Source organism: Saccopteryx leptura, chromosome 1 (genome assembly GCF_036850995.1).
Source record: "Saccopteryx leptura isolate mSacLep1 chromosome 1, mSacLep1_pri_phased_curated, whole genome shotgun sequence".
Classification (NCBI taxonomy): domain Eukaryota; kingdom Metazoa; phylum Chordata; class Mammalia; order Chiroptera; family Emballonuridae; genus Saccopteryx; species Saccopteryx leptura.
Genome location: NC_089503.1, coordinates 258419059 through 258444088, shown reverse-complemented (window position 1 = coordinate 258444088; position 25030 = coordinate 258419059). Strand labels below are relative to the sequence as shown.

General features: G+C 45.7%; 1 protein-coding gene across 3 annotated transcripts in view; it reads left to right on the top strand.

The window, feature by feature from the left end:
* The window catches only part of CALR3 (calreticulin 3), a 29617-nt gene extending 10801 nt beyond the window's left edge, over nt 1–18816 (top strand). For 2 of the 3 annotated variants that reach the window (XM_066348860.1, XM_066348840.1), the window contains 6 exons: nt 5708–5802; nt 9495–9683; nt 13422–13529; nt 13619–13750; nt 14924–15016; nt 18406–18816. In XM_066348860.1, coding sequence (XP_066204957.1) covers nt 5708–5802; nt 9495–9683; nt 13422–13529; nt 13619–13750; nt 14924–15016; nt 18406–18549 — 761 coding nt within the window. In that variant the 3' untranslated portion in view covers nt 18550–18816. The remainder of the gene's footprint in view (nt 1–5707; nt 5803–9494; nt 9684–13421; nt 13530–13618; nt 13751–14923; nt 15017–18405) is intronic. The other variant, XM_066348851.1, reaches the window with a different exon arrangement.
* Nucleotides 18817–25030: the final 6214 nt, after the last annotated feature.

The window sequence follows — 25030 nt, the reverse complement described above, 5'->3', positions numbered from 1 at the left end:
CATACCATATCAGTTGGTGCTTCCCACTCTTCCCCTCCACCTTTCTCTCTCAAAAATTAATAAATAAAATATTTTTTAAAAAAATAGATGGCGGCCCTGGCCGATTGGCTCAGCGGTAGAGCGTCAGCCTGGCGTGCGGGGGCCATGGGTTTGATTCCCGACCAGGGCACATAGGAGAAGCGCCCATTTGCTTCTCCACTCCCTCCTTCCTCTCTGTCTCTCTCTCCCCCTCCTGCAGCCAAGGCTCCATCGGAGCAAAGATGGCCCGGGCGCTGGGGATGGCTCCTTTGCCTCTGCCCCAGGCGCTAGAGTGGCTCTGGTCTCGGCAGAGCGACGCCTAGGATGGGCAGAGCATCGCCCCCTGGTGGGCAGAGCTTCACCCCTGGTGGGCGTGCCGGGTGGATCCCCGTCGGGTGTATGCGGTAGTCTGTCTGACTGTCTCTCCCCATTTCCAGCTTCAGAAAAATACAAAAAAACCCAAAAACTTAAAAAAAAAAAAAAATGGATGGTGCCTGACCTGTGGTGGCGCAGTGGATAAAGCGTCGACCTGGAAATGCTGAGGTCGCCAGTTCGAAACCCTGGGCTTTCCTGGTCAAGGCACATATGGGAGTTGATGTGCTCCTCCCCCCTGTCTGTCTGTCTGTCTGTCTCTCTCTCTCTCTCCCCCCCCCTCCTCTCTAAAAATGAATAAATTAAAAAAAAAAAAAAAAAAAAGGATGGCAGCCAGACCGGGCAGTGGCGCAGCGGATAGAGCGTTGGACTGGGATGCGGAAGACCCATGTTCGAGACCCCGAGGTCACCAGCTTGAGCAAGGGCTCATCTGGTTTGAGCAAAAGCTCACCAGCTTGAGCCCAAGGTCACTGGCTTGAGCAAGGGGTTACTCGGTCTGCTGAAGGCCCGCGGTCAAGGCACGTATGAGAAAGCAATCAATGAACAATTAAGGTGTTGCAATGCGCAACGAAAAACTAATGATAGATGCTTCTCATCTCTCTCCGTTCCTGTCTGTCTGTCCCTGTCTATCCCTCTCTCTGACACTCTCTCTCTGTGAAAAAAAAAATGGATGGCAGACATAGCTGGCAAAAATATATATATTACCTGTTGAATTAGAGCTTATTTAACAAAATATCCACCAAAATACTACTGTTAAATATATATAGCAAAAAGTACAAAAAGAATAGAAAAAAATATATATATAGCATATCTGATATATCTTGACTTGTGAAGCAGTATACTCTGGAGTTATAAAAAGAATTTTTCTGTATTATTTTTGCTTTAACTCAAAATCAGTTTTGTTTTGCTCAAACTCCACTGTGTCACTGTTAGAACACTTCTCTGTAATGTCTCAGCTCCAGCCTTTGGTAAGAAAGCAGCTTACTGAAGCTCGTTATATTGAAGGGGAAGAGAGAAGCCTGTTTTACTGGGCTCTTGACAAGGGCCTTACACATGTAGTCTTAGATTATGTGTAAAACCCTAGGAAGCAGGAAACACAGCCCCTACTTTGCAAATAAAACTGATGCTTGGAAACATTACACTACTTGCCCAAAGTCAGATCAGCCTGACTTCAGAGCTCATTTGTCTACCCTACTTCCTCAAAAAATCCATACTTCCTCAAAAAATCCATATCTGTGTAAATATTTTATGATTACTGTTAACAGAAAATGCCCATATTTTTAGGGTATGTTCTGCAGCTTCATTTTGTGTGTGTGTGACAGAGACAGAGAGAGAGAGACAGAGAAAGGGACAGATAGGGACAGACAGGAAGGGAGAGAAATGAGAAGCATCAATTCTTCGTTACAGCACCTTAGTTGTTCATTGATTGCTTTCTCATATGTGCCTTGACTGTGGGCCTTCAGTAGACAGAGTAACCCCTTGCTCAAGCCAGCAACCTTAGGTCCAAGCTAGTGAGCTTTTGCTCAAACCAGATGAGCTCGCACTCAAGCTGGCGACCTCAGGGTCTCGAACGTGAATCTTCTGCATCGCAGTCCGACGCTCTATCCACTCACTGTACCACCACTTGGTCAGGCAACCTGTGAATTTTGAACCTGAGTCCTCTGTGTCCCAATCTGATGCTCTATCCACTACACCACCGCCTGGTCAGGCCCGAAGCTTAATTTAATATTAAAAGTTTGTAGATGCTTAGGAATAGAGAGAGAATTTTGAAGAAAAAATAAATTTCATGTGTCAATCCTGATATAATAGACTTTCATACAAATAGTTCACATAGCTTTTCTTTAAACATTGAACTAGAATGTTTTCCAGTGAAAACAAAAAAAGGAAATTACATAAACACATCCTTGGCCTGACCTGTGCTGGTGCAGTGGATAAAGCGTCGACTTGGAATGCTGAGGTCACCGGTTCGAAACCCTGGGCTTACCTGGTCCAGGTTGCAGGAAGTTGATGCTTCCTGCTCTTCCCCTCTTCTCTCTCTCGCTCCCTCTTTCTCTCTTCTCTCTAAAATGAATAAAGTCTTAAAAAAAAAAAACCTTAAAAAAAAAGCACATCCTCTGAGAACTCTGTTGGGAGATAGACACGGTGTTCTTTTTCAGTCTCTCATGATGCCACTTCTAAGTTCATTGTCACATCTCTGGCAAATTGATTATATATTTTTAAGTAATTACATGCAGCCTCGATCTCTCTTATTCTGGAGGTTCATCACTGCACGCTTAGATGAGAGAGCAGTGATCTGCTTATGTTTCAACAGGGTTTGCCTCACAGAATTCCTAGGGGCAGTTAGTTGCAGGTCAGGGTCAGGGGTAAAACTCAGTTTAAGACAGAGACAGCTGGATGCTTTAGTACCTTGCTAAGGCTTACGGTCAGTAAACCATAATAATATAATTCCCTCAGAAGTTTTGATGAATTTTCTAGATTACTTCTGGAGCCCCCTGGTCAAAGTATACTCAGAACTCCTTATTCTCCATTTGGAGACTAGAGTTTTTCAACCTCCTGTCCACAGATCGGTCTGCCAGAAATTTTGTGCCCGTCTGCAAAGGAGTTAACCACTTTGATGTATGAAGATTTTAGACCAAATGATCTTAATTGAATTCGTTTATATTCGGTAAATTTTGGCAGTAATGGTCCCTGAAATAATTCTATTTTCACCAATCCCCAAGTGTAAAAAAAGGTTGAAAATCACTGTCCTACAACATTCCATTTCTTGAGTGACTAAAATTGAACTCTGTGCCAATTTAGAATTTGATAACTTTTTTTTGTGTGTGTGTATTTTTTCTGAAGTTGGAAATGGGGAGGCAGTCAGACAGACTCCCGCATGTGCCCGATGGGGATCCACCCGACATGCCCACCAGGGGGCGATGCTCTGCCCATCTGGGGCATTGCTCTGTTGCAACCAGAGCCATTCTAGCGCCTGAGGCAGAGGCCACAGAGCCATCCTCAGCGCCCGGGCCAACTTTGCTCCAATGGAGCCTTGGCTGCGGGAGGGGAAGAGAGAGACAGAGAGGAAGGAGAGGGGGAGGGGTGGAGAAGCAGATGGGCGCCTCTCCTGTGTGCCCTGGCTGGGAATCAAACCTGGGACTCCCACACGCCAGGCCGACGCTCTACCACTGAGCCAACCGGCCAGGGCCTAACTTTTTTTTTTTTAAGAGAGATAGATGGACAGGGACAGAGACTGGGAGAGAGATGAGAAGCATCAACTTGTAGTTGTGGCACTTTAGTTGTTCATTGATATCTTTCTCACATGTGCTTTGACCAGGGGGCTCCAGCTGAGCAAGTGACCCCTTGCTCAAGCCAGCGACCCTTGGACTTCATGAAAGCCAGTAACCTTTAGGCTCAAGCCAATGACCATAGAGTCATGTCTATGATCCCTTGATCAAGCCAGTGACCCCATGCTCAAGCTGGTGAGCCTGTGCTCAAGTCAGCAACGTTGGGGTTTTGATACTGGGTCCTCAGCATCCCAGGTAGACATTCTATCCACTGCACTTCCACCTGGTCAGGCTAAAATCAATAATTTATTTATTTATTTATTTATTTTTTTTTTTTAAATTTCTGAAGCTGGAAACGGGGAGAGACAGTCAGACTCCCGCATGCGCCCGACCGGGATCCACCCGGCACGCCCACCAGGGGCAACGCTCTGCCCACCAGGGGGCGATGCTCTGCCCCTCCGGGGCGTCGCTCTGCTGCGACCAGAGCCACTCTAGCGCCTGGGGCAGAGGCCAAGGAGCCATCCCCAGCGCCCGGGCCATCTTTGCTCTGATGGAGCCTTGGCTGCGGGAGGGGAAGAGAGAGACAGAGAGGAAGGAGGGGGGGGTGGAGAAGCAAATGGGCGCTTCTCCTATGTGCCCTGGCCGGGAATCGAACCCAGGTCCCCCACACGCCAGGCCGATGCTCTACCGCTGAGCCAACCGGCCAGGGCCTAAAATCAATAATTTTTGAATAGGACTCTAGATTTTACATTTTATAAGAACGTACCAACTGATCACAATCTCTCTCTTGCTTACAATTTGGGGTTATCATTAAGAATGTATGTTGTTGAGCCTGACTGGGCGGTGGCACAGTGGATAGAGAGTCGGACTGGGATGCAGAGGACCCAGGTTCGAGACCCCGAGGTCGCCAGCTTGAGTGTGGGTTCATCTGGTTTGAGCAAAAGCTCACCAGCTTGGACCCAAGGTCACTGGCTTGAGCAAGGGGTCACTCGGTCTGCTGAAGGCCCACAGTCAAGGCACATATGAGAAAGCAATCAATGAACAACTAAGGTGTTGCAATGAAAAACTAATGATTGATGCTTCTCATTTCTCTTCGTTCCTGTCTGTCTGTCCCTATCTATTCCTCTCTCTGACTGTCTGTTTCTGTAAAAAAAAAAAAAAAAGAAAGAAAGAACGTGTGTTGTCTTGGGGCATAATAGTAAGCAACAAGCATTGAGTTTTAAATAAATTCTCCGATTTAGATTTACGTAATTGGCAAAAACAGCTTTGTGAAGTCAAGACTAACATTCCCAAGCAGGGGAGACTGCATAGTTGTAACTATGTCTCAACTCTGTGAATGAGAGCTGGGGCCAGAGCTAGTCAGTTAGTCTCTGAAGCTCTTCCCTGGGTACAAGAACACGGTCAGAGCTTTTGAGCAAGGGCCCCAGACTCAGTCAGCATGTCAGGGATGCTTATTAGACTGCTAAACCTTCCTTTTCTTACTTACATGCTGGTTTACAGTTGAGTCTAAAAGGGGCTACAGGGAACAGAGAAGTGACCTGAACTTGGAAGGGTATCACCAACCACTTAAATATCTCCATGTACAGCCTGACCAGGCGGTGGTGCAGTGGATACAGCGTCGGACTGGGATGCGGAGGACCCAAGTTGGAGACCCCAAGGTCACAGCTTGATTGTGGGCTCATCTGCTTTGAGCAAAACTCACCAGCTTGGACCCAAGGTCGCTGGCTTGAGTAAGGAGTCACTCAGTCTGCTGCAGCCCCACGGTCAAGGCACATATGAGAAAACAATCAATGAACAACTAAGGTGTTGCAACAAAAAACTAATGATTGATGCTTCTCATCTCTCCGTTCCTGTTTGTCTATCCCTCTCTCTGACTCTCTCTGTCTCTGTAAAAAAAAAAAAGAAATCTCCATGTATGTATCTGATTCTTTCTGGACATGTGAGTTTCCTCTGCCTTGAGAATGGTTGTGGCTATCCTGTGGTGATGTATTATACAAGGAAATTGAGAGCAGCTGTTTTTCTTTTTCTTTTTCCTTTTTCTTTTTTTGTAGGACCTGATATTTGTGGATTTGATATCAAGAAAGTTCACGTCATTTTACATTTCAAGAATCAGTATCACTCAAATAAGAAACCAATCAGGTGTAAGGTACAGTAAATTATTTTATATTCAAATCAGTGACTGTGTTAATTCTTGTCAGATGACCATGTAAGTTTAGAGAAAATAATTTTGATCTTAAAATATTTAAGTGAGCCAGGGATGGGTCTTAGCAAACATACCCCTATCCTTGCTTTCCAGTTTAGCAGGCTTATTAGAGACACTTGTCCACTACCTTGGTTCCCTATTGGGAGGGCACATTCACTTTTACTGTGAGCTATGACATTGATTTATAATTTGCCCCATCAGGGTTACAACAGGGTGGTCACATTTTAGCTATCCCCACCATCATTAATGAATGAAGTATTCTTGATTCCATTCCTTTATTCCTGAACAGTAATCTGAAGGAATTATTCTTCAAAATGCCAACATCACATTTAAAAATAGGAATATTTCTAAAATGAAAGCACACACTCTTATCCTTTGACCCTGGGGATCTGTGAAAATGACTTGTTAGGTCTTAGAGCCCACTTTATAACTCAATGGCCTGGCCTGGGGCTTCTACAGAGAGGCAGATTGTGTTAAGTCCCTGGCATGTAAGCCTGTGGAGTGGAAGTATTTTCCCCCAATGTTCCTCCCCTTAGTTGAATATAAGCACCAGGAAAGCTGGAACCTGTCCCTTGAGGCACCCTCAGATGCCACAGCTTTAACATTGGAGGCTTCTGTGAATCTGGATGAATCTGGGCAGGGGCCCAGGTGTGTTTTAAGGTCATTGACAGTGTGGAGCCTGACCAGAGGTTGTGCAGTGGATAAAGCATCGACCTGGGACTCTGAGGTCCCAAGTCAAAACCCTGAGGTCACCAGCTTGAGCACAGGCTCTTCAACTTGAGCGCAGGGTCACCAGCTTGAGTGTGGGATCATCAAGATGATCTCGTTGTCACTGGCTTGAGCCCAAGGTCACTGGCTTGAGCAAGGGGTCACTGGCTTGGCTTGAGCCCCCTGGTCAAGCAATCAGTGACTCAACTATGAGTTGATGCTCTTCTCATCTCTCTCCCTTTCTCTCTCTCTCTCTCAAAATAAAAAAAAAAAAAGGATCATAGATAGTGTGGTATGGAAGCATCTATAACTGTCCCTTATTCAGTCCTAACCCAAGCAGGGGGCAATAGATCTCTTTACAAAACCCCAGTGAATCTGCATTGGTAGCACAGTCCCTCTTGGGGTCCCATCTACTGATATTGTGATTCACTTGGATTATGAGCTCCTCCTCACCCCGTGCCCACCTTGGCTTGGCAACCCACCCGTGGGGCAGCAGGAAGCTCACGATCCAAGTCTTCCTCACCCCACTTCGTATTTGGACCAAAGGGCAGGTCTTTACAATTATTTCCCAAGAAATTGTTCAGTTGCACATCAGGTGTGTGGGAGAGACACTATGGAGGTTGCGAGGTCCAGCCCAGAACATGCCTGGGAGGCCAAAGCATAACCACCTGGGGTCAACAAGCCTTCAGGGCCCAGAAAGACAGTCACAGACTAATGACTTCCTCAGATGTTTGCTGCTGTTTCTGCAACCTGTTTCTAACAGTAAGACACATAACCCTGGCCAGATAGCGCGACTGGTTAGAGAGCCATCACCAAGTGCAGAGGTTCTAGTCCTCAGTCAGGGCACATTCAGGAGCAGCTTGACGTCCTGTCTGTCTGTCTCCCTTCCTCTCTCAAGAAAAGGAAAGAAAAAGAAGATACATCTATTGAAGAAGCACTAATTCACAGCAGCTAGTCAGCATTCTGGTCTTCCCAGTGAGGAGTACCAGTATTCTTTTTATTAAAAAAAAACCCCTATGTTATTTATTTTATTTTTGATTTATTGATTTGGGGGGGGGGGGCGGGATACAGGAACATTAATCTGTTCCTGTATATGCCCTGATCGGGGATTTTATTGGTGACCTCTGTGCTTCCAGATGATGCTCTAACCAACTGGGCTATCTGGCCAGGGCTGAGTACCAGTATTCTCATGGAGGTTCTTATTCATTCTGTGATGCTGGAAAGGAAAGGGTGAGAACCTCTCCTGTAGGCAGTGGTCAGCCCTCAAGTCTGAGCTACATGTTAGAAATATAGCTCAAATGTTCTGGAGAGGGTAGGTGGAGGGACGGGGAGATCACCAGTCAGGGAGACGAGTGAGATTGTCAGGCCAAGGTTGACATGGTTGTGTTTTGAAAGATAACTCAGGAGCAGGATCTGAAGGACTTTGTGATGTTTACAATGTGTGTACCAAAGATGTGGACATTAATTCTCAACACTATTCCTGTTCATTAGGAAGGGAAACGAAGACTAAAAAGGGGACCAGGATAGATTGGGGAGTTGTGTTTGAATGGTTGGCTGTGACATCCAGACTGAGTTGTCAGTAAATTGTTGGAAACTGGGATCTGAAGCTCAGGCTGCTGGCTGGGATTAAAGATGCCTTTTGGAGCCATTTGCATAAGTGTGGGAGAGGATATGATCTCCTGGAGGCTCTTCTCCGGGAGCCACATTCTGGGGGCCCCAACATTGGGACTAGGGAGCCCAAAGTCTAAATTGGGAAAGGAGGTTGAGAGAAAGGCCAGTGGAAAGCAGTGGGAGAGCACTAGCAAAGTGGGTACTCAACTGTCACACCAAGCAGACTGTAGTGTCTATCCTGGACAGAGCCTTTTGCCACTGCGTGGACAGCAGTGGCCTGTTTAGTAGGGCAGAATAGACAGGAACTGAAGAGGCCTTTAGCTTTGGCTGTTGGCTGGGAGAGAATCCTGACACAGACTCTTTAAGATGCTGGGGCAACAGCTCCTAAACCTAAGCATGTCAGTGTCCCTGGAGGGCCTGTGAGGATGACTGGAGGGTCCACCAGGTTCTGACGTAGCAGGTCGGGCCTACCTGGGCACATACATTTCTCAGTGACTCTGATGCTGGGGCTGCACTTTAGAAGCCCTGCTGGAGTATATGGTGCAGGAGTCCTCTCTGTTGCTGACAGGCGGGCATGTCCTGGGCACCCTCAGCCTCCCCAGGCACCCACCACCCACCTCCCACTTCTCTTTAATTGAATGTTTGTTGAATGCTTTTTTTGTTTCTGACCCGGGGCTTTAACCGTGACCTAGAGAGACACTGGGCTTGCTCTCGTGAAGCTTCAATTACTGGACAGCTCAGAACATCAGAAAGTTCTCCCCTGTGTTAGAAATAGAGTGGATTTCATTTGGAATCTTTCATAATATAGAACAGAAAGTGTGGTTTTGCATATAACTTTTTATAAACAGCACTGTTGTCCCATGGTTTGCACAAACCATTGCATCATAACTGTCTGTGGGAGTATAATGGGAGCTAGAACTTTGCACAGAGGGAATTAGCCCAAGAAAATGCTGTTAGCCCTGGCTGGATAGTTTCGTTGGTAGTTATGCACCAGCCTGAAGCATAGAGGTTGCCAGTTCGATCCCCGGTCAGGGCCCACACAGGAACAAATTGATGTTCCTGTGTCTGTCTCTCTTTCTCTCTGGCTAAAATCAATAAATAAAATTTTAATAAAAGAAAAAGAATGCTTCTAGTAGCAGTGTTCTACAAAGGGGTGATTCTTCTGTAGGATACCCTGTTATAGTCCAGTCAACCCCTATTCCTAGAATCTTTCTTCTTGCTGTGTATAACAAGTCTTTGATTGATGATAATTTCAACACGTTTAGGCCTGCCTTGAAACATCTTCTTGTCATCCTTTTCTTGCCTAAAATGTGTAGGTTGATGGCTTTACACACCTCTACACTCTGATCTTAAGACCAGATCTCACTTATGAAGTGAAAATTGATGGCCTAACGATCGAATCTGGTGGCATTGAATATGACTGGAACTTAACATCACTGAAGAAGATGGAGAAGGCTTCAGCAGCGTCTAAGGACTGGAAGCAAGAGGAAGAGCACAAATCCCAGGTGTGAATTTTTCCCAAACAACTAGAATTTGTGCAAGCGAAGTTTGTAAGTACCAGGTTCTAAAAGATTGCTGCATAGCTGGTAATCATGCTGACAATATCATAATGATCAAAATACTCTCTCCAGCACATTTGTGCTGAAACTAGCCATAGATCTGTATGCCTCGAGGTATTTTCAAAGAGTTTTATAATATTTGAGATCAAAGCAAGTAGCCTTTGTTCTTTTTAACCAAGGTTAAATGTATCAGCAACCTTTTTTAAATGATTTTTTTTTGTTATTCAGTATTTGAACATAAAATATTTGGGGGGGGGGCTCACACATGTGGCTGGTGACCAAGATCAGTTAACATAACAACTATATGAATTCCCTAGGGGTGCTGTAAAAAAGCACTATGAAGTAGTTGGCTTAAAGGACAGAAATGTATTGTCTTATACGTAGTTCTTTTTTTTAAAAAAAGGCAGAGATAGACAGGGACAGACAGACAGAAACGGAGAGAGATGAGAAGCATCAATCATTAGTTTCTTGTTGCGAGTTGCGACTTCTTAGTTGTTAATTGATTGCTTTCTCATATGTGCCTTGACCATGGGCCTTCAGTAGACCGAGTGACCCCTTGCTCAAGCCAGTGACCTTGGGTCCAAGCCGGTGAGCTCTTTGCTCAAACCAGATGAGCCCGAGCTCAAGCTGGTGACCTTGGGGTCTCGAACCTGGGTCCTTCCGCATCCCAGTGTGACGCTCTATCTACTGCACCACCGCCTGGTCAGGCCTTATATGTAGTTCTTGAAGCCAGAGTGGGACATCAGTATGTCGGCAGGGCCACATTCCCCCTAAGGTTCTAGAGGATCCTTCCTTCCTTCTTCCAGCATCTGTTGCCTTTAGGCATTCCTTGGCTGATAGACACATCACTCCAGTTTCTGGCTTCAATGCCACGTGGCCTTTTCCTCTTCTTGTGTTTCTTCTATCTCTTATAAAGGCATTTATCATTGGATTCAGGGTCCACCTGAATAATCCAGGTGATCTGCCTTGAGATCTTTATGTTAATTATATCTGCAAAGATCTTTTTTTCTAGCTTCTCAGATTTATTTATTTATTTTAAAGATTTTATTAATTGATTTTACAGAGAGGAGGGGTGGGGAGCAAGAAGTATCAACTCATAGCTGCTTCCTTTAGTTGTTCATTGCTTGCTTGTGATATGTACCTTGACTGGGCAAGCCCAGGGCCCCAAACCAGCGACTTCAGGGTTCTAGGTTGCCACTTTATCCATTGTACAGACCAGGCCAGATTTATTTTTTTTTAATTAAAATTTTTTTTATTTATTAATTTTAGAGAGAAAGGAAGGGAAAGAGAGAGCGAGCCAATTGTTGTTCCACTTATTCATGTATTCATTGGTTGATTCCCATATGTGCCCTGACCAGGGATTGAACTCACAACCTTGGTAAATTGGGATGACACTCTAACCAACTAAACTATGCAGCCAGGGCTACAAACACCCAAATTGAGGATGTGAGCAAATGCTTTTAGAAACTCCCACTAGAGCAACTTTGTTTTTCAGTCTGTTATTTTGTTGTAACATTTTGTTTTGAACACCAGACACTGCACCAAAACATGAGCCACTTATTTGAAGACAGCCATCTTTGCCGCAACTGAGAGTACTGGGTTGATGTTTACAATTAATTTCTGACAACTTATAACTTACTAGTGGCATTGATATCTAATAATTAAATACTTCATCATAAACCCAATATAATTATTAAATCAAAATGGCATCTTGCTTGTTTAGACTATTAAATTATTTGGGCCCTGGCTAATAATTGGCTCAGTGGTAGAGGGTCCGTCTGGTGTGTGGATGTCCTGGGTTTGGTTCCTAGTCAGGGCACACAGAAGTGACCATCTGCCTCTCTACTCTCTCCCTCCCCCTTCTCTCTCTCTTTCCCTTCTGCAGCCATGGGGCTTGATTGGTTTGAGTGCATCTGCCCCAGGTGCTGAGGATGGCTCCTTGGAGACTCCCCCCAGACACTAAAAATAGCTTGGTTGCCAGCATGACCCCAGATCGGCAGAGCATTGGCCCCAGACAGGGGTTGCTGGGTGGATCCTGTTTGGGGCACATGCAGGAGTCTGTCTCTCCATCTCCCTTCCTCTCACTTGGAAAAGGTGAAAAATTTTTTTTAATTATTTGGCAATTCTTTTTTTCCATAGGTAATCAAAAGTTAAGTTCAAAAAAAAAAAAGTTCCATGAATTCGGAATTAATGGAATTAAATCAATGAGCATGCCTTCAGATTAGGGTAAATCCCCAATCATATAAAGTTTTTTCATAATTTCTCAAGAAAAATAATAAATAAAGCAGTTTCCCTCTCCCCTTTCTTACCTTAAAAAGAAACCAAAAAAGTTTTCACCTGGAAAGAGCACTTACTTTAAAAACAAAGCACAGAATGGCAAAGAAACCCTGCAACCTCCCCCCTTCCCCAGCAGTTTGGGTGGAGTCATTCCCCACAGGGGGCTAATCAAGCTTTCAGAAGCTCCTTTTTGAATTGTGTTTTATCCTGTGCTCAGTTCTCTGTGAGATCCTAAAGAGATTAGTTCATTATGGCGGTAGGATCTGATAACTCAGGATTCTATGAGGGAGCCCACAACTCAGATTGAATTGTAACCATTTTCTGGATCCCACCACATCAGTGCTCACCCTTGCCTTTTGGGCTCTGGGCACAAAGCGATAGGAGAGGTGACTAACTTCCATGTATCGATTGTTGAGAAGTTACAGAGTATCATGAAAAAGTGGCTAAGTGAAAAGCATTTACAATTTTGTAGTTCTAAAAGAGAAAACACCATTGTTCATGAGTTTTAAGCCGTTATATGTTTATTTTTTATTGATTGATTTTTAGAGAGGAAGAGAGAAAGAGAGAGAAACATTGATTTATTGTTCCACTCATTTATACTCTTCATTGGTTGATTCTTATATGTGCCCTGACTGTGAATCAAACCCATACGATGCCACTCTAACCAACTGAGCTACCAGGCAGGGCATACCTTTATATGTTTATCTGAATATTAATCCAGAACAACATTTTATCATCCATTATTTTATTCAACAACTATTTATTCAATACCTACTAAGCCATATACATAAGTATGTAGACATGTATATGTATGTATGTGTGTACAAATGTGTATGTATGTTTACCTATATATTTATATAATACATAAATATGTATATATAAATGTATATATATGTATATATATTTGTGTTTATATATCTATAAAAGGACTCAATAATAATTGCTTTTCTCCTGCTACCCAGGTAAATCTTGGGACATTTCTTAGTTGCCCAGCCTTTCTCTAGAACAGTGCATGTGTGACTATGATGTAGGACAGACTTACCCGAACCAGCAGTGAATGTGTATCCCCCTCTCCCACCATCACTTTTTGTTCATCCTTTTCCCGTTAGCCATTATTTCAGGTTTTCCACACTGCTGTTCCTCTCAACAGCGTGAGGGAAGTGTTGCAGGCACACGGGTCGGATGGGGGCTTCGGGAGAATGTCTCAGCCCTCAGTGGGATCTGGACCCTGAGCTCTCAGCCCTCTGTGGGATCTGGACCCTGAGTTCTCAGCCCTCAGCTACAAAATTGAGAAGGAGATGAGGAAACAGCGACCTGGGTCACAGGCCTGTCCCTGTATACTGGTAGCTAAGAAGTTCCTTTGTTAAACCTGAGAATCAATTTTTTTTTCCTTATACATATTTTAAGGACTGGGAGAAGCATTTTCTGGATGCCAGTGCCAGCAAGCCAAGCGACTGGAACAGTGAACTGGACGGGGACTGGCAAGCGTCGGTGCTGCAGAAGCCTCTATACCGGGTGCGTGGTGTCTTCTTCCTGTGACACCCTCGGGCTTCCCCCTCACCTGCAGCATCACTGGGGCCACTACATGTGGTTTGTTATTACAGGATGGTCTGAAACCAGAAGGTATTGATAAAGACGTTTGGCTCCATCAAAAGATGAAAAACACCAACTATTTCACAGAATACGATCTCTCAGAATTTGAGAATATTGGTGCCATCGGGCTGGAGCTTTGGCAGGTTGCGTTGTTGTTGTTGTTTGTTTGTTTTAATTGATTTAGAGAGAGAGAGAAAGTGAGGAGCACAGGAGCATAGATCTGTTCCTTCTTTTTTTTTTTTTTAAGAATTCATATTATTTATTTATTTATTTTTTACAGATACAGAATCAGAGAGAGGGATAGATAGGGACAGACCAGACAGGAATGGAGAGAGATGAGAAGCATCAATCATCAGTTTTTTTGCTTTCTCATATGTGCCTTGACCGTGGGCTTCAGCAGACTGAGTAACCCCTTGCTCAAGCCAGCGACCTTGGGTCCAAGCTGGTGAGCTTTGCTCAAACAAGATGAGCCCGCACTCAAGCTGGCGACCTCGGGGTCTCGAACCTGGGTCCTCAGCATCCCAGTCCGACGCTCTATCCACTGTGCCACCACCTGGTCAGGCATCAATCTGTTCCTGTATGTGCCCTGATCGGGGATCAAACTGGCAACCTCTGTGCTTTGGGACAATGCTTTAAACAACCAAGCTATCTGTCCAGGGCATGGTCACTGGCTTTTAAACTTGCTTTAGCTTAATAGCTCTGAACTTTAGCCTAAACTCCTTAATTCATATAGCTGGCATTCCTTGAACTTCTGCTGTGTGCCTGGAACCCATACCTGGACCTGAGACATATAGCTATGGCCAAAACAGATGAACTTCCCAGCCTTTGAGCACTTCCTATCTGCCTTCCTGCCCCCTGGGAACTGGTTGCTCATCTGCTTCGAGCTGATCTGTGGGTCCATCAGTTTTAGGATGAGATTGGAGATTCTGATGCAGCAGGTTTGGGGTGTAGCTTGAGATTTTGCATTACTACCAAGCTCCCAACTGGTGCTGATGCTGCCAGTCAATGGCCCACATGTTGCACAGTATGGTTCTCGAGCTGAAGTTTTCAAACATCACTGAGTGCTCGAGGCATTGGGGTTCCCAGACCAATTAAATCAGCATCCCTGAGGCTAAGTTCAGGCATCAGGAGTTTCAAAATATTCTTGGTGATCCCAATAGGCAGCCAAGTTTAAGAACCAGTGCCCTGGAGGGAAGGGGCATTCTAGAAATGGGTCTAAGCATATGCTGCTTTGAGAGCTAATCATGGTGACAGTACTGAACAAAATACTATTGTCTCTTGGTGGAAACTTGTTACATTTCTCATATCATCTGCAGGTGAGATCCGGAACCATCTTTGATAACTTCCTGATCACAGACGATGAAGAGTATGCTGAGGATTTTGGCAAGGCCACCTGGGGTGAAACCAAGGTACAATGAACATAATGAACTTTTTTTTCATTATTTATTTATTTCTGTACTTGAGTCTAACTTATAAAAGGGCTTGATGAATTTTTGCTAATAATCATCCCACCCAGATCAAGACAGGGAATGCTACCAGAGTTCCAGGGTCCTCCTCCCAGCCCCTCCCTGCCAGCACCCAACCCCAAAGGAACCACTATTCTATCACCGTAGATTAGTTTAACCTCCTTTTGAAATTCATATAAATGGAGCCATCTAATATTTACTTGTTTAGGCAGTGTTGTGAGATGTATTTATATTACCACATGAAGCAATAGCTCATTTTTCCTGTGAGACTATTCCAGAAGGTATGTATCCATTCTCTGTCAGTGCAGCTTTGGGTGGCTTGTAGCTTGTGGCCTAATGCATTAAGCTGTTAGAATCTTCATGAATATGTCTTTTGGTGAACACAAGCCCAGGAGTGGACAGGCTGGGTCACAAGGTCCCTCACGGCCAAACAGTTTTCAGTGTGTCATCCTATTTTACATTCCCTGAATTTTCTCATTTAGGCTCTGAGGCCTCCTTTTTTTTTTTTTCCCTGAAGTTGGAAACGGGGAGGCAGTCAGACAGACTCCCGCATGTGCCCGACCGGGATCCACCTGGCATGCCCACCAGGGGTGATGCTCCGCTCATCTGGGGCTTCGCTCTGTTGCAACCAGAGCCATTCTAGCGCCTGAGGCAGAGGCCATGGAGCCATCCTCAGCGCCCGGGCCAACTTTGCTCCAATGGAGCCTTGGCTGTGGGAGGGGAAGAGAGAGACAGAGAGAAAGGAGAAGGGGAGGGGTGGAGAAGCAGATGGACGCTTCTCCTGTGTGCCCTGGCCAGGAATCGAACCCAGGACTCCTGCACGCCAGGCTGACGCTCTACCACTGAGCCAACAGCCAGGGCCTGAGGCCTCCTTTTATTGCCCATTCACTGGTCAGCTGGGTGAAGACAGGGACCCATGTGCTCTGAGAACAGAATAAAGGGGGTGTTCATTTATTTCCTGGGGCTGTTGTAACAAATCATCACAAACGGACTGGCTTAAAACAACACAAATCTATTCTCTCAGAATTCTTGAGGCCGAAGTCCAAAATCAGTATTAGTGGGCTGAAATCAAGGCATTAGCAGGGTTGCGCTCCCTCTGGGAGGATCTTTTTCTTGCTTCTTCCAGCTTCTGGTATTCCTTGGTTTATGGCTACATCACTAATCTGCCTGTCTTGATGTGGCCTTCTCTTCTGTGTGTATATTTTAAATCTCTCTGCTTTTCTCTTATGAGGACACTTCTGATGGAATTTAGGCCCACCTGATAATCCAGGATAATCTCAATACGCATAATTTTTTCTTTCTTTTTGTATTTTCTGAAGTTGGAAACGGGAAGCAGTCAGACAGACTCCCGCATGCGCCCGACCGGGATCCACCCGGCACGCCCACCGGGGGCGATGCTCCACCCATCTGGGGCATTGCTCTGTTGCAACCAGAGCCATTCTAGCGCCTGAGGCAAAGGCCATGGAGCCATCCTCAGCGCCCGGGCCAACTTTGCTCCAATGGAGCCTTGGCTGTGGGAGGGGAAGAGAGAGACAGAGAGGAAGGAGAGGGGGAGGGGTGGAGAAGCAGATGGGTGCTTCTCCTGTGTGCCCTGGCCGGGAATCGAACCCAGGACTCCTGCACGCCAGGCCGACGCTCTACCATTGAGCCAACTGGCCAGGGCCTAATTTTTTCTTTTTTAAGCAAGAGAGAGAGAGAGAGGGAGGAACAGACAGACAGGAAGGGAGAGAGATGAGAAGCATCAACTTGTAGTTGCAGCACCTTAGTTGGTCATTGATTGCTTCTTGATGGAGGGGGTGCTCCAGCTAAGCCAGTGACCCCTTGCTCAAGTCAACGACCTTTGAGCTCAAGCCAGTGAGACCATGGGGTCATGTCTATGATCCCACGCTCAATCTGGTGAGTGTGTGCTCAAGCCGGCAACCTTGGGATTTCAAATCTGGGTCCTCAGCATCCCAGGCTGACTCTGTATCCACTGTGCCACCATGTGGTCAGGCTCAATGCATGTAATTTAATCCCATTTGCAAAGACCTTTTCCCCATATAAGGTCACATTGATAAATTCTAGGGATTAGGACTTGATACCCTTGGGGACAACCTCTTTTTTTTTTTGTATTTTTCCCAAGTTAGAAGCAGGGAGGCAGTCAGTCAGACTCTCTCATGTGCCCGACTGGGATCCACCCAGCATGCCCACCAGGGGGTGATGCTCTGCCCCTATGGGGTGTTGCTTCGTTTCGGCCGGAGCCATTCTAGGGCCTGTGGTGGAGGCCATAGAGCTGTCCTCAGTGCCCAGGCCAACTTTGCTCCAATGGAGCCTCGGCTGCGGGAAGGGAAGAGAGAGACAGAGAAGAAGGAGAGGGGGAGGGGTGGAGAAGCAGATGGGCGCTTCTCCTGTGTGCCCTGGCCAGGAATCAAACCCAGGACTTCCACACACTGGGCCGATGCTCTACTGCTGAGCCAGCCAGCCAGGGCTGGGGGCAGCCTCTTCGTTAGCTGCCCTGAGCTGGAGTGGAGGCTTTTAGAAGGCAGGGACAGATTGCACACTAACAGCCCCAAGGAAGCTGAATCCTTGACCATCCAGGTCAGGAGTAGTCAACCTTTTTATACCTACTACCCACTTTTGTATCTCTATTAGTAATAAAATTTTCTAACCACCCACCGGTTCCACAGTAATGGTGATTTATAAAGTAGGGAAGTAACTTTACTTTTTAAAATTTATAAAGCAGAGTTACAGCAAGTTAAAGCATATAATAATAATTATTTACCAAGTACTTTATGTTGGATTTTCACTAAGTTTGGCAGGATAAATTTTTATAAAACACCTTACTATAGTTAAATCTTTTTATTTATACTTTGGTTGCTCCCCTACCGCCCACCATGAAAGCTGAAACGCCCACTAGTGAGCAGTAGGGACCAGGTTGACTACCACTGATCCAGGTCTTTGTTTCTTTTTTTTTTTTTTGTGACAGAGACAGAGAGAAGGACAGGTAGGGACAGACAAACAGGAAAGGAGAGAGATGAGAAGCATCAATTCTTTGTTGTGGCCCCTTAGTTGTTCATTGGTTGCTTTCTCATATGTGCCTTGACCAGGGGTCTACAGCAGAGCAAGTGACCCCTTCCTTGTTCAAGCCAGTGACCTTGGGCTCAAGCCAATGACTTTGGGCTTCAAGCCAGCGACCTTTGGGCTCAAGCTGGTGAGCCTATTCTCAAACTAGATGAGCTCATGCTCAAGCTGGTGACCCCGGGGTTTTGAACCTGAGTCTCCTGTGTTCCAGTGCGATGCTCCATCCACTGCGCTACCACCTGATCAGGCTAGGTCTTTGTTTCTTTCTGTAGAACCCAGAAAGGGAGATGGATGCCATTCAGGCCAAAGAGGAAGTGAAGAAGGCCCAAGAGGAAGACGAGGAGGAACTGCTGATGGGCAAGTTTAATGGGAAAGAAAATAAATTCAGGAGATCTCACAGGAGGGATGAACTTTAGTTATCCCCACCCCAGATAAAGATGACCAGTAAACCTTGTTTTCACTTTACATTTAAAAGCTCAAAAGTCTACACGTGGTAATATGTCCAATTTGTTCTTATGCTTCTTGGGGGTTTCCTCAAGCCCCGCCCCTGTGCATGAGCTGTTTCCTCTGGACAAACCTGAGTGCTGGAAGCCAGAGGCTGGTGAGAGTCTGCCCAAAAACCTGATGCTCTTTCTTAACACCCCCAAATGTTTTATAAATAAAAGTTGGTAGAACCTATTTTGAAAAAGGGCAAATGATGCCTTATTTCTTTGGTTTGTAAATTACTAATAACATATGAGAAAATTTTCTAATATGAAATTTTTACACAACATTTTCAGCATGGCTCTGCGTGCTCTATTGGCATCCCAATCATTTTGGAGAAATCCGGCCTCATGCACAGACATCTGATGTGCCATGAAGAAGCTGATGCTTTCCATACTCTGTGACTCAGTCTTAATTATTATTATTATTTTTTTTTACAGAGACAAAGAGAGAGTCAGAGGGAGGGATAGATAGGGACAGACAGACAGGAACGGAGAGAGATGAGAAGCATCAATCATCAGTTTTTCGTTGCGACACCTTAGTTGTTCATTGATTGCTTTCTCATATGTGCCTTGACTGCGGGCCTTCAGCAGACCGAGTAACCCCTTGCTCGAGCCAGTAACCTTGGGTCCAAGCTGGTGAGCTAGGCTCAAACCAGATGAGCCCGCACTCAAGCTGGCGACCTCGGGGTCTCGAACCTGAGTCCTCTGCATCCCAGTCCAATGCTCTATCCACTGCACCACCACCTAGTCAGGCCAGTCTTAATTATTTTTATTTATTTATTCTTTTTTTTTTTTTTAGAGAGGAGAGACAGAGAGAGAGAGAGAGAGAAAGAGAAGGGGGGTTAAGCAAGAAGCATTGACTCCCATATGTGTCTTGACCAGGCAAGCCCAGGGTTTTGAACTGGCAACCTCAGCATTCCAGGTCGATGTTTTATCCACTGCGCCACCACAGGTCAGGCACTCTGTGACCCATTCTGTGACCATAGTTCTCTGTATTGCAAAGGAATGAAATTCATTTTCTTAAGTGGAAATAACGATTACTTCTCATTTAATATTTTTCTTTCAAATAAAATAGCAGTCTTCTGTTTCAGAGAGACCTGTTTTCCTGCAAAAACTTGTGTTAGAAATAATTAAATTGAGGACACCAGAAATTTGGAATCCAGTGATATTACAAATAAGCTGAGTAAATTGGAAATTATATATGGTATATCGATAGATGATCAGTGTGAAAAGTCCACGCAGAAAGTAAAATTCTGGCAAGTTTTGTTCTCACTTTGGCCAAAGCTGGCAGACCTTCAAACTTGGGATTTTTTTAGCTGATGGCTGCATTGGTCTTCACGGTTCATCAGGGGTTGATCGTCAGTCTCAGAAACTAAATACTCCCTTGCTGTGCAGGGGTGGGATTCAAACACTATCTACCTCTTTCACCTCTGAGTAATAAAGGAGAGCCAGGCCTGACTAGGCAGTGGTGCAGTGGATAGAGTGTCGGACTGGGATGCGGAGGACCCAGGTTCGAGACCTCAAGGTCACCAGCTTGAGCGTGGGCTCTTCTGGTTTGAGCAAAAAGCTCACCAGCTTGGACCCAAGGTTGCTGGCTCGAGCAAGGGGTTACTTGGTCTGCTGTGGCCCCCCTATCAAGGCACATATGAAAAAGCAATCAGTGAACAAGTAAGGTGTTGCAACAAAAAACTGATGATTGATGCTTCTCATCTCTCTCTGTTCCTGTCTGTCTATCCCTCTCTCTGACTCTCTCTGTTTCTGTAAAAAAAAAAAAAAAAAAAAAGGAGAGCCAGGCCTATGGAAAAAATGCCAGAAACAGTTGTACAAAGATGGGTGGGATCAGCACAGATGCTCTGAGTTCATCTCTTTTTTTTTTATTTATTTTATTTTATTTTATTTTTTCATTTTTCCGAAGCTGGAAACGGGGAGGCAGTCAGACAGACTCCCACATGCGCCCGACCGGGATCCACCTGGCATGCCCACCAGGGGGCGATGCTCCGCCCATCTGGGGCATTGCTCTGTTGCATCCAGAGCCACTCTAGCGCCTGAGGCAGAGGCCACAGAGCCATCCCCAGCGCCCGGGCCATCTTTGCTCCAATGGAGCCTCGGCTGCAGGAGGGGAAGAGAGAAACAGAGAGGAAGGAGAGGGGGAAGGGTGGAGAAGCAGATGGGCGCTTCTCCTGTGTGCCCCGGCCGGGAATCGAACCCGGGACTCCTGCACACCAGGCCGACGCTCTACCGCTGAGCCAACCGGCCAGGGCCTGAGTTCATCTCTTGAAGTAGCACTGTCCGGAGAAATTTCTGTGAAGATGGAGACAGTCCCTCTCTAAGCTGGCCAATACAGTAGCCACTGTCTGTATGTGAACCCTTGAGATGTGTTTTCTAGAGTAGCTTTAGGTTCACAGCAAAACTGAGTGAAAAGGAGAGAGCTCTCATATATGCCCTGTCCCCAGATCCGTACAACTCCCCCTACCAACCACATTGCCCACCACAGTGGTACACTTGTCACAGTTAATGAACTGACATGTCATTATCACCTAGAGTGGATAGTTTGCGTTGGGGTTCACTACTGGTGTTATACATTGCATAAAGAAATGGATTTTTAAAAAATATTTTATATATTGATTTTTAGAGAGAGGGGAGAGAGAGAGAGAAGGGGCAGAAAGCATCAACTCCCATATGTACCTTGACCAGGCAAGCCCAAGGTTTCGAACTGGCAACCTCAGTGTTCCAGGTCGACGCTTTATCCCACTGCGGCACCACAGGTCAGGCCAAGAAATGGATTTTAAATCTTATGTCATTGTAATTAATTAAAATTTACATAGCCACACATGGTGACTGGCCACCATGTTGGGCAACTTTAGTGAGAAAGTCCCCATGTCAGTTGATCACTGCCAAGCATGGTGACCAAGCAGTAAGTGGAATCCTAGGCCATTCAGGCCAGCCATGTGGGGCTCACCCCACCAAGTCTCTTTTTTCAGCCAAGAAGGTGCAGGAGAGTCTGCTGTCGATGCCCTTATGGACTCTCACATGCAGACTGGAAGCCACACACATTTCCCAGGTACCCTTGCCCACCAGTTTCCCGTGTTCTGTAAAAAGGAAGTCTGAAGGCAGGTTGAGAAAAGCCATTATTTCCAGGTTTCTGCCAACATCTTAGGCAGTGGGGACAACAGTACTGACTTCAATAACAATGGCAGGACTGGTGAGGGAGCCCAGTGATTATTGGTTTTGGGTAATACCTTTTCCCTTTGACATTTAGTCCTGAAGAGGCTGGCAGCTTTCTACAGTTTCTAATTTAGGTAACCTCACACACCCCTTTCTGCTTTTCTGATACTTTTGTACTCAAGCTCCTGTATCTAATGTCCTCTGTTTGAAATATCTAGAATAACTTCTCTTTTTCTCATGGAACATGGACCTGGAAAAGTGCTCAAGGTAGCTCAAAACCTCCATTACCTCCACCTGGACCACTGTTACATCTTTCCAGGTGGCCCACTTGCTTCCATCCCTCTCCTCTCAGTCCACTTTGCCTACTGCATCCAGACTCACTGTACTAGAACACAGATCTGATTGTGTTCAGAACCCTCTGGCGGATGCATTCTCCCTCCTGGGAGCACACCTGTGCCTTTACCTTTCACCTCTTCTTCCCCCAGGGCATGCATCTCCTAAACTCTGAGGGATCCCACAAGACTTGCAATCGGGAGCAATGGGCAGCGGCAGCTTGTCTGAGGCTAACCCCTTGAACCTGTCTCCAAGGACCCCTTTTCTTTGACTTTCCAGTGAGCTGACAGCAGCCCCACATTGAATGACTTCTTTCACTGTGACTTTTATTTCTTGGTGAGCCAAAGCAACCCCACCTAGGCTCTTTCCTGTTGCTTCTTCTGTTTTAAGCCCTTCCTTGTTTTATTGTCCCCAACTTAAATGTGTTCTCAAAATCAAAACAAAAACCCTGTGGTGTTGTATTTGAACAGTGAGAAACAGACATTTTCCCATACAGTTAAGTAGCCAAATTAAGAAGTCTTTATTTTAAAGCCAGCGACCACCTCACGGAGACCTAAGTCATTCAAATCATGTGGCCCTGAACACAGTTTGGGGCCAGCTTTTTTTTTTTTTTTTTTTGTATTTTTTTTTCTGAAGCCGGAAACGGGGAGAGACAGTCAGACAGACTCCCGTATGTGCCCGACCGGGATCCACCCGGCATGCCCACCAGGGGCTACGCTCTGCCCACCAGGGGGCGATGCTCTGCCCCTCCGGGGCGTCGCTCTGCCTCGACCAGAGCCACTCTAGCGCCTGGGGCAGAGGCCAAGGAGCCATCCCCAGCGCCCGGGCCATCTTTGCTCCAATGGAGCCTTGGCTGCGGGAGGGGAAGAGAGAGACAGAGAGGAAGGAGGGGGTGGGGGTGGAGAAGCAAATGGGCGCTTCTCCTATGTGCCCTGGCCGGGAATTGAACCCGGGTCCCCCGCACACCAGGCCGACACTCTACCGCTGATCCAACCGGCCAGGGCCTGGGGCCAGCTTTTAAAGACAAAATCACATACTGATTGGGGGATGGGAAGAAGGGAGAACTCAGCAAAACATGGTACAAAAGCAATAAAACATATTCATGAATCTTGCTAACAAGCTTATTAAATCTTACTGTCTTGTTACAATGTTTATCTAGAGGATCAATTTAAAGAAAAAATATTTTTACACACTAAGACCATAAACTCTGAAGATAATAACACAGTAGTGATAAATGTTTCACATGCTTAACAAAGACATTTCTAAACATTCCAGGATTTACGACCCACCACTGACACATCTGCAATTTGGTAAAACTAACTTTAAGGCCCGGGGTAGGGAGTTTTAGACCTAAGTAAGTTCTGGGGTCACTTAGAGTTTAAGATGGAAGAGAAGCTAAATGAAGTTATTTATGCTAAGAGCCTTTTTAAAGTTACCTACTACTAAAAGCCTTTCTTTTCTATATTTCACTGGCAGCTTCCCATTGCTGTTTGCACAGGGCCATAGGAGCACAGTGAGACTGAGAACTTGGAGCTCAGAGAGCAAGGCAGTCTCAAGATGAGGCTGAATCATGTGTGGTCTTGCCTTGTCTTGAGACTTTCTTGCTGTCTGAGCTCCAGAGCCTAAAATCACTGTAATTCTAAATTCCTCGGCTACCTGTTTGCCATGGTCCTCAGCTCCTACCTCACCAAATGCATGGTCCATCTTTAAGTGGCATACCCTTAGAGTACTCGGTAGAACCTATCTTATCACTGTTTATAATGGTCTATTTCTTCATGTGATTATTTGATGCCTTTTTATTTTCCTTTAGATCAGCGGTTCTCACAATGGGGCTCTGGGACCAGCTGCTTCAGCATCTCCTGGAGATTTGTCGGAAATGCACAAATCTCAGGCCCCGCTCAGATCTATAAATCAGAATTAGAAATCCAGTCTCTTTGACAAGCCTTTTAAGTTGTTCTGACACATCTCCAGGGCTAGATCCTCCCACTCTAGGCTGTTGAGGTGGGTAGAGGTTGTGTCTGCCTGGTTCAACATTGGAGCACCTCTGCTGAGACTAGGAATGCTCAAGTAATATTTGATGGGTAAATGGTTGTTGAGTGAATCACAAAGCATGCTATACTCATCTGAATGGCATGAGGCATACTAAGTCACTGAAGACATTACAGCAAGAAGTTCTTGAAACTCCGGAATGGAGCAGGTGGACAGGAAGCTGTGCCCAGACTCCGAGATCATATGGACTTCTAGCTTACTTGCTTAAGAAACAGTGGCCAGGCACCACCACAGGGGACCAGGTAAGTGAGAGGTGGCCAACCTGCCCGGAAGAAACCTTGGGCCACTGTGGTCAGCTGCCTGGCTGTTCCTTCCTTCGATCCTGTTAGTAGAAACCCACCACAGATGAGTGGGTGTCCATAGCCATTGGAAGGCAAAACGAGTTAAAACTTTTAACATCCAAAAAAACCCCAACTTTTAATATCCATGGAAGAAAGTCTAAACCACCAGCAGCAGTGACAGGTGGAAAAGGCAAAATAACATGTCCACTGTCCTGTAGTGGGCAGGTCTTTTTCACATATCAAGTAGTGGGGAGAAAATGTAAGTTGTTTTGAAAGAATTTATGTTGGCTATAGATAAAGGAGGTGGGAGAAGGTGAGGCAAGCTAATTCTAGGACAAGGACAGAGTCCCTAAGTTGTAGTTGACAAGTCCAGAAAGTTCCTGTGTAAAGAAGCAGCAGAGGCTCCTGGGGTTTGAAGTTGCCTGGCTGTTCTTTAGATAATCGTAAAAATACTCAGGCAGGTAAACAGTCTTGTTAGCTGGTCCCCAGCTGTTAACAGCCTAACTATGCTGTTCTTTTTTCTCTCACTCTCACTGTAATTTAATTTAGAACACCTCAGAATTTTTCTCTTATCAGTGTCTAAA